General features: G+C 39.9%; 1 protein-coding gene across 2 annotated transcripts in view; it reads left to right on the forward strand.

Moving 5' to 3' along the window:
- The window catches only part of prex1 (phosphatidylinositol-3,4,5-trisphosphate-dependent Rac exchange factor 1), a 62,580-nt gene extending 52,810 nt beyond the window's left edge, over positions 1 to 9,770 (forward strand). The window contains exons 27-40 of one of the 2 annotated variants that reach the window (XM_049755594.2): positions 278 to 366; positions 1,338 to 1,420; positions 1,846 to 1,936; positions 2,052 to 2,180; positions 2,318 to 2,359; positions 2,619 to 2,836; positions 3,171 to 3,273; positions 4,053 to 4,196; positions 5,306 to 5,420; positions 5,938 to 6,004; positions 6,929 to 7,104; positions 7,190 to 7,292; positions 7,957 to 8,024; positions 8,105 to 9,770. In XM_049755594.2, the coding sequence (XP_049611551.1) occupies positions 278 to 366; positions 1,338 to 1,420; positions 1,846 to 1,936; positions 2,052 to 2,180; positions 2,318 to 2,359; positions 2,619 to 2,836; positions 3,171 to 3,273; positions 4,053 to 4,196; positions 5,306 to 5,420; positions 5,938 to 6,004; positions 6,929 to 7,104; positions 7,190 to 7,292; positions 7,957 to 8,024; positions 8,105 to 8,147 (1,471 nt within the window). In that variant the 3' untranslated portion in view covers positions 8,148 to 9,770. Of the gene's footprint in view, positions 1 to 277; positions 367 to 1,337; positions 1,421 to 1,845; positions 1,937 to 2,051; positions 2,181 to 2,317; positions 2,360 to 2,618; positions 2,837 to 3,170; positions 3,274 to 4,052; positions 4,197 to 5,305; positions 5,421 to 5,937; positions 6,005 to 6,142; positions 6,718 to 6,928; positions 7,105 to 7,189; positions 7,293 to 7,956; positions 8,025 to 8,104 lie in introns of those variants that run through there. The other variant, XM_049755595.2, reaches the window with a different exon arrangement.
- Positions 9,771 to 9,877: the final 107 nt, after the last annotated feature.

Genomic DNA, 9,877 nt, shown 5'->3' on the forward strand with positions numbered 1-9,877 from the left:
TAAATACCTCAAAAAGTACCAGGTCTGCACGTTTACTGTATTCTAGTTTGACTCTGTTTTCCACATTTAAGTAATAATAGCGTACACTGCTACGCTACTTTGAAAACTTCTTCTGAAAGCTAACCCTATCACAGAAAAGACATTTACTATTCGAAACTTATTTGACAGCATAATTCTAAGATAAATCCTGGCAAACCTCCTCAGAGTGGAATGCCACCTTTAGCTAGTATCTGTCGCATTTTAACTTTGTTGTTGTTTTTATGTGCTTTTTCATCAGTGAATGCAACAGCAACCGAGATTCCGTTCTGTCCTACACGAGTGTGAGGAGTAACAGCTCTTACCTGGGGAGTGATGAAATGGGATCAGGTAACAAAAAGTTGAAGAGAAAATGTAGTAAGGGGACAATTTTTGGTGTCATTAGGTATTCATCCAAAATGACACACTCTCCCTCTTTTTATCTGCTCTCACACACTTTCAGTCCTTTCTTTTTATTTATTTTTTCTGCCGGGCATCTCGCCACATTGTAAAATAATCCCGCTCCAAAGCGAGAGCCGACGCAAGGAAAAATGTGTCACTGCAACTAACACAAACAAACATATCTGCACAAAAAATGGATGCAGTTTTTCTTTGTGCAAATGTAAAATACTAATAAAAATACCACTTATTTGTTTTATTTAATTATCAGAAGTATTCAAGTATGATGCTGAGGCGCTATAACATGCAGCCAATATCACACTTTAATTCTGCTATATTGAATAATTGAACAGGTCTATATGATGTGAGGGGTACACCAATTTGAAATGCTTCAAATTAGCTTCGTGGACCACTTGTTGAATATTTTTTATTTCTCTGTTCAACAATGGAGTGATAGACAACTGACACTGACTTCAACCCCCAAAAGTGACTTCTAGAGAAGTCCAAAATACAACTGGTTCATGAAGCAAATGTGAAGCGTCATATTCCCATCGCTGCCAATTTCTATCCGCTTGGAGCCTAGCGATTTTGTTAAAGCCATGGTGGCTGCTGACCTTATCCAAATCATCTAATTTTGCTCTATAAAATGCATGGACCAATCGGGACTATACATCCGAAAGGGCTCAAAGCACAAATAATTGACAATGTGAGTATGATCACTGTAATTTTCAAGAAGTCTGATCAGTTTTGTAAAATGTATCCTTATTTAAAGTAGAGTAAGTTTGCTGCAGAGATCCTGCTTCATAGGAGATAATGCTAACAAAACATGAAATGAATACTTGCCACTCATTGCAGAAATCAATATATATTAGTGTTGGGGAAAAAAAGAATTACGTGTGTGACACATGTGGTCTGCTTGCTAGGGGATGAGCTGCCTTGGGACATGAGGATCCCCTCAGACAAACAGGACAAGCTGCATGGCTGTCTTGAGCACCTTTTCAACCAGGTAGGTTCACTTTGGAATAAATGTGCTGTTTGTACAGTATGTGCTCAAGTGTACTTTTGTGCAGTACTCAAGTGATTCTCAATATTTGGCAGAAGTAACGCTGGTGGTACGTGTGATTTTTTGGGTGGAATAAAAATCACTGACTACAAATAAAATGTACAAAATTGAAAATTTGAAATACTATCATATTTTTAAATAGATGATAATATACTTGTACATTTGGCACGTTTCCACTCGGGCACTTATCCCAGATGGACAAATGCTCTTGTTGATTGGTCACTTCCGTGTGACTTGGTAGGGACATGGGAGTGTTGCATAACCCCCCCCCAAAAAAAAAAAAACTTTCCGTTTTGAGTTAATACTACAAACATGTCTGCTTTCCTGTGCGGGTGCTTATTTTGAGTTTTTGTGTGTATTGCACGCAGGTTGACTCCATCAACTGTCTCCTCAAAGGGAGTGTCATGACCAAGGCTTGTGAAGAGACCAAACATTTTTACTCTGACCACAGCCAACCAGGTTCATATTTGTTTATGTGTGTATGTTCACATGTACGTGTGAGACTGTCTGAAATCATGTTCGCAGCCACTGATACTGTACACACACTCATTTATGGCTGGCTTTATCTGGACAGAATTTCACCAGACAGAAGACTGGACGGTTCGTTACCGTGGTGTCATCCACAAAAATATCCAGGAGGACCCTTGGAACCTTCCCAGCTCTATTAAAACTCTGGTGGAGAACCTGCAGAAATTTGTCGATGGTTTGTTCACCCGCCGCTGCATTATATCACAGCATGACTATGTTCAGTGCAGCCATAATATTAACAGCATGTATAGTTTTGTATTGCGCATACTCACAATTATCACTACATATTCTTTTCCTTTCTTATTTTTTCAGATGGAAAGAACCAACTTCTCTTGGCCCTGCTTAAATGCACAGGTACTGCAACACATTTTTGTTTTTAATGTGTTGGACTATTGGAGTTTTTCATATTTTGACTGTCTCATGTATTGCATATAATCTGACAGTGTGAATCAAACCACTGAATTATTATAGGCAGACCTTTGACTGCAAAGCTAGTATTGAATCTGTAATCTAGATTGTGCAGATGTATATTATATTGTATGTATATTGTGGCTGGTCTGTGTATGGTTGGAGGCAATTACCTTCATTTTTTATTCATTTTTTCCTTCACCAGACACAGCTCTGCAGCTCCGGCGCGATGTCATCTTTTGCCAGGCCGCCACGGCTGCCGTATGCACACTGGCTGAGCAGCTACTGGCCGCATTACGATGCCGCTTCAACAACGCCGGCGAGTACCAGGAGGACAGCAAGGAAACTAGCCGCAAATGGCTGGAACAAATATCTGCCATTGGCGTGCTGGTGCACTTGCAGTCTACGCTAGCGCCGCATGTGGTGAGGACAAGCAACACATTAATGCGACGGCTCTCATGCATGGCTGTCCAAATCCGGTCCTCGAGGGCCACTATATCAGGATCATATTAGACTTCTGCAGAGCTTGATGAGTTGAATCAGATGTGTTGGAGGAGGGAAATATCTCAAATATGGGATAGTGGCCCTCGAGGACCGGATTTGGACACACTTACACTACATGATATGAACTAAGGCATTGGGCCACCTGGAAGGAATTGATTAAGAGGTTTGTTTGAATATTTTGGTGCTTGTTTTGTATCAAAACTGTCTTGCTTTTGCGTTTTCTCTACCTGCCTCATCTCCACCCCGCCTGCAGAAAGAAGAGCGGACCATGCTAGAAGACACCAAGGCGGCTCTGTCTGATTTGGACAAAGTCACAGTGTTCTTCAAGCAACTGGAGGATGAATGTCTAGTTGCAAGTAAGCTACAAAGGCGTATTCAGTCAGTTCAGTCCAGCCCAGTCAAACCAGGCTGCTGGTGATGAGCAGCTGTTTGAGTCAACAGAATTGGAATAAAGTTCCATTATGTATGGAAATGGTCACAAGAATTGTGCAAATTCTGCACCTTTCCATGTCTGTCTACATGATGTAAATGAGTTTTTTTTAAATGTTTTACTGAAGTTGTATTACAGTGCAGTTGAATGATAAGTAGTGGCAATGTTCCTTGGACATTATTGATCCAACAGCCCAGGATTATTGGCATTGTAAAGAGTGCAATCACCACATAGTGTCTGCCAGGTGCATCTCAGCCAATTTCACAGGCTTACAGCTTGAAAGCTTTTTAAGGAAAATGCTGACCCAAAAGGAAACTCTTTAAATGTCATCATTTCATTTTTTCTGAGTGGTGTGTTGTAATTGTAAAAATCCCATTACTGCTTTCACAGATGCCAACAGATATGTCGCGCCAGTGTTTACTGTAATAAAATTAGGAGAAGCATAGATGTGATTTATGGAGAAGAGGCAAACTATATTCTTCTTTTTATACTCCAGTGCAACTAATATCTTTTAGGTTTGCTCTTGTTTTTAAGTATTAAAACCATGCAAGTGCCAAGTAATATTTCTCTGTCTCTCACAGCACTGAACATTTCTCAAAAAAAAAAAAGTCAATCACTACTTTTCTCCCATTGTATTTGTATGTTAATTGTCTCCCACATGTCAAATTTGGCTGTCTTGATAATGGCTCATTGTGTGTGCTGCAGACTCACCGGTGTGCTACCAGGTGGAGGGGAACCGACAGGCCCTGAAGGTGACGCTCTACCTGGATAGCTGGCACTTCAATGAGCTGCCCAGTCGGCTGCAAAACGGCGGCAACCTCAAACTTCACACCATTCTCTTCACCAGAGGTATGCAGGAGCCAAAGGGCCAATCTGTTTTTGGAAATGGATTGCTCTGTATAACTGCTCACTCAAACAATGTCCCTTCTACATATACAGTATTGTCGTTCTGTGTAAGCAGTCTTAGTTATCAGCTGCCAAAGTGTACACATCTATCCAAACTGACGTTAAACAACACCTGACCAGACAGATGTAAAAAAATCATCCATAAGCATCTGAATGCTTTGTTAATGAAATAAATATCTCAGTGTTGTTCAGGAAACATCAGTGAAAAGACAAGCTTTAAATGTCAGACTTCATACATCACTGGGGGTCTCCGCTGCCCTCATTGCACACTGAAGTGCTATTATTAATTGTCTGAATCCATTTGCATACCCACCTTTACTTTCTCCCTTCCCTTCACAAGTGCTCTGTTTCAGCTCAATGTGAATACTTCACCTCATGCATCATGGAGCTAAGCGCCAAAAAGTCATTAATTTTCCACAGACAATGGCTAGTTGGAACACTTATCCAACCAAAGCACTCATATGCTGCTCATATGTTTGTTAAATGTGTGCAATATGAAGCTGTATATCGCCCTCTAGTGGAAAAATGTTTTCTACAGATGGAAAAGAAGAGTGTCTTGTGATTTGATTGAGGGTAGTAACTCATGAAATAATTTTTAACGTTGTAATCTTAACTTTTAAACATAGACATTTTACAATTTGATAAAAAATAACTATATGTTATCATGTGGATTGAGATGATTCATTACCAGAATTCAAAGTTGTACATTTTGGTTTGCATCACGGCTTTGTTGTAAAACAACATATACATATGCAAGTGAGTGGATATCAAGTGTTTGAATTGCATTTTTTATTCATCCACATACTATTAAAGGGGAAGTCGTGTTAAAAAGCTTCTTTACAATAAACGTTCTAAACACCCGGACGACTAAACAAGGTATTCTGATTAGCAAAGTTGTAAAGGCATAAAATGAATAAAAAAATAGTGATATATGTGATGGATGTATGCATGGGCAAAGGGTTTCAGATTTGTTTATCGAAGGGAGTTAAGACCACAAGTCTACTGGAAACATAAACAGTGATGATCTGACTCTTGCTTGCCCTCTTCTGCAGCACTGGAGCGCCCAGAGGGCGTATCCCAGCAGGACTACATCGCCATGGAGGAGTTCCAGCAGCGGACCAATGCTGTCTCCTTGGAGAAGGTCAAGGCCTACTACCGCAGACTCAGGTGCTCAGGATGCTCGCCGTTAAGATAATTCACTTTGGTGGTGTTGCTCCTGGGCTTATCCTAAAGTTGTCTTAAACCATTTTAGGATCTATAGATATATTTAAAAATGAAAAGAATATAGTGATTAATACTACACCCCAATTTCCTTACACCACTAAATCGTGATACATACGACAAAATACACTTTAAAATGATTCTGAAAGACTTTTGTCATCTGTTTGTCTTTGTGGAATGACTGCAGGTGGCTTTCCGATGTCATTTTATTAACCATGAGTCTTAAATTTCCTACTTCCCAGATGTCTGGAACGTTGCGCCAATACAAATACACAGTGACTGATATTCATTCTTGATTGTTTACCTACATTAATAGAATTTGTCTGCTGCATCTTCGATCATTTTAGTGCAGGACTGTTGTGTTAATAATAATTCCATTATGATGTATTAAATAGACCAAATTAGTGTTCTTTTGAAAGAAAAATGTTAGAATTTGACACAAAAACGCCTTCTGTCACAATAGGGCCTTCTATTTGGAGAAGTCAAATCTCCCCACAGACTCAAACACCACAGCAATGAAGATTGATCAGGTAAATATTCACTTATTCTCAGTATTCTGCATTTTTCCTTTGCTTTTGCTGCTTTCTAATATCAAGTGTTATGCTAGTCCTGCAACTTAAGTTCAGCTGTATGCAATGTTGTGACTGAATATATAAATGCAAGCACAGATACTGGGCCTTGAAGTTAGAGATCTTCGACCGAGCATTGGCAAAGTAAGATGAACTGGTGTCTGTCCCGTTCGCTCACTGGAAAACCCCCATTAGCTTGTCAAGAAATCTTCCATTAACTCCGACTAACATCAACACTTTAGCATCCCCTATCACTTCCATTTACTGTTTATCTCAGCACTGACTACATTTTCGAGCCCCAAACTGACGGTAGTGTGCATTTAGTTTCCTGTTACTATATTAAAGTATTCCAGTGCATAGTGCTGGGCTAGCTTGTAGCATCTTGTTCGAGAGATGTGATTGAATTCAAAGTGTCAAGCTGGTCATTTTTTACAAATTACTCCGTAATCTTAAGTGTTGAAAATGACTTGCTCTCGTTGAAGATGCAATGTTGAACAAACCTGCAGTTTTTTGGAATCACTTGAATACTGTTTTTTTTTTGGGGGGGGGAGTAAGGCGATTTCGCCCGACACCAGCGATATTTGACATATAAGGATGGTAAATGTACACTGTAGAAAATAGAAACCAGATTTCAGTATAATGGAGTCGAGTTTTGTAGCAAATGCAAACCAAAACTACCACAATGAACGTATAGTTCTTGCGAAGAATCTTACGTTTGATTGTGTACATGTCTTTAAAATCTTCTGGCACCTGACAATCTCAATCGTTGTCCACATACAAATTGGATCAATCAAGTCCTTCCAAATATGATTGGCATGGGCACAGTTCAGCCTACCTGGTTGCCTGTCAGCCTGCCAGGAGTTGACCCTTTCTTCCGTCCCACAGCTACTGCGACCCCTCAACACGCTGGACGACCTTTGTCGACTGATGCAGTCCTACGTCAACGTGCGCCCCGGTGCTCACGGCCACCCTTCGGGTGTCAGCGTACTGTGCGTGTCCTCCGAGCTGTGCAATCGCCTTGGAGCTTGTCACATCACCATGTGTGCCACGGGCATGCAGAGGTCAGTCTCACTAATGCAGAACAGTGATGTCATTCCGTGAGGGAGAACTATGAACTCACATCTGATTTCTCTGTGCTCAATGCAGAAGCACTCTAAGTGTGACACTGGAACAGGCAATGATCCTTGCGAGGAACCACGGTCTCTTGCCGCGATGCATCATGCAGACCATGGACATCATGCGCAAACAGGTAACCCAGTGAGATATTGACATTGAAGGAAATAAGAGTTTAGAACTGTCCTACTTGATTTCTTTGAAAATAAAATAAATGCCTTAAAGGATTGCATGCTCTACAAAGACCAGGAGAAGCATACCGATGCTTTTCTCACTCCAGTAGACTTGATAATTGTAATGGTCTCCTTCAGAAGAGTATCAAAACAGCTACAGCTCATTCAGAATGCTGCAGCTCAGCTTCTGAGCTGAACAAAAGATATCACAACCTATTACTTCAATCCTAAAGACTTTACACTGGCTCCCAGTCAGCTTTATTTTAAAATATGCTACATATTCTGAGGTCAGCAGACCCGCGTCAATTAGTGCAGCCCAGAGGTCAAGGCAAACACATCAGCATTTAGCTGTTATGCTGCACGCAAATGGAATAAGATGACAGGAGAACTCCAGTTAGCCTTAAGTGTAACTTAAAATCCACGTTAAAGATAATGCTCCCCTGTATATATGATTATTTTTTGACAGCATTTCAATAATGCTTATTCCAAACTACTTTTTATTTCTGTATGTTGCTTTTAAATGTCTTAAATTTTTGTTTTTAAAAGGATACTTAACTTTTACTGCTGAAAATGACTAAATAAGGGAATATGGCTCTGAAATCTCATATTTTCTCTGCCTGCCACCAGGGGGCAAGAGTTGAGCTCTCAGCTAAAAACCTCAAAGTGATGGACCAGATGCCGCCATCAGCACCAAGGTACTAAATAAAAAAGTTCCTCAATGTATGGCTTTTATTTAGGCAGAATTCCTGAATTCTGTGTTTTGTCATTTTGACAGACTCTTCAAGCTGTGTTTGCCGCCCTCAGATGGAGAACTCTGAAAACAAACAATTCAGAGACGCTCATGAAACAATCGAGTTTCTCGCCACTTTTCTATCAAAACGACAGAACCGCTTCTCCACTTGGATTCCAAACCCAAATATTAACTTGTCTGAGGCGCTCGATAGTATCTGGCTTCAGCTTTCAAGACCAATGCAACCTGAAGTTTCAACACTGAGAGTTCTAATGAGAAGCAGCCTCATTTCTGCTTGAGTATTCTGCCTGCACAGATCTCATAAAAACGGAATTAACCAAACTAGCTGTAGCTCCCATCCGAAACTCAGAGGTTGTCAGTTATTTTTTGCCTCAGACTGCAACTCCGGAGGTCTGTCTGCATTATCAAGACTGGTGTTCCACAGAGCTCAATGTTCGGACCCTGACCGAACAGTATTCATTTATGATTACTGGCAGAGTAGAAGCAAAAAGTCATGGCAGAGGAATTCAAAGAAAGGATTTTAGGGGCGGATCAAACCCTGTGCATGTGGTTAACTGTGCAATTACTGTAGGCTTAGTGTGAGAACTGTATTGCGGCACTATATGAAGGATAGTTATTTATTGTGACTGAAAGGAGCGTTTCTTTGAATCCCTTACTTCAACCACACCAGGTTTTAAAGAATCTACTAGCATTCCAGCTGGCATATTGAACAGTATTTAAAGGACCAATGACCTGCCATTACTGCTTGTTTATTGTGATCTAATTTATGTGAGCTTTTGACAGGAGGTCTTTTATTCACATTCAGGGAGTATAAGGGAGGGAAATTGAGCAAAATCAGGACAAACAAAACAACGCACCATTTTGTCTAGTCAATGGATAGCGATATTTAATCATTGGTAAATTATTAATATATTCATTCAAATGTACTACCTGAAGGATTCCCTTCGAATATTGATGTTTATTTTAACATTTTTAAAAGGTCAAAAGACTACGTATTAAAATAGACTCAGTGAGGGCATGTGACAGTGTTAGCAAAAAAGTACTGTAAAGAGTTGTTAGGTGGCGCTAAACAAAGGGATCAGCGTAAAATTTCATTGTACAACATGCTAGCCGTAACAATGGCAAGCGCCCATGTTAGCTTATGTCTTAAAGCAGACAAATAATGCCATATATTGGATTGGATATTTTTACGTCTAAAATATTTTATGTCAAAGTTTTGCTTTTTTTTAAAAAAAAAAAATAAAAAAATGAATGGACACTCTGTCTTTGACAAGTGTACCCTCGCCGATCAGTGTTGTTCTGGAAAAAGGTTTGAAAGACATTTCAGCACTCTTGACATGCTGCATTCATTCGGCTGATGGCGTCTCCTACTGACTATTTATTCATAAGAAATCAGGACCCGAACCACATCCAATCCGGTGTCAGGTCGAGCAACATGCATTGCGCATTGGCCCATCTTCCATGTGCATTATTGGTTTCGATTTGCTAATGACTGCAGCATGTTGAATAAACAAGCATGTCATTGGTGATACGTTGTATTTACATTATTCTAATGTTTCTTACTGTATATATGCGATATTTGCAATTTTATCTTGCTTGAAAATAACTGTACAAAGGATCCTTGTTTCTAAAATGATCACTGTAAATGCAATCTTAACAAGCTAGTAAATAAAACGTTCCAAGTATGACAGTTCTTGTGTGTGGTATGGACAGTGAAACGTATTCCTGCTCATATTGTATGTAGTTGTGTTTCTATAAAATATGTGGCAGTTGCATAAGTGTTGTGATACTATCATT

Source organism: Syngnathus scovelli, chromosome 2, assembly GCF_024217435.2.
Source record: "Syngnathus scovelli strain Florida chromosome 2, RoL_Ssco_1.2, whole genome shotgun sequence".
Classification (NCBI taxonomy): domain Eukaryota; kingdom Metazoa; phylum Chordata; class Actinopteri; order Syngnathiformes; family Syngnathidae; genus Syngnathus; species Syngnathus scovelli.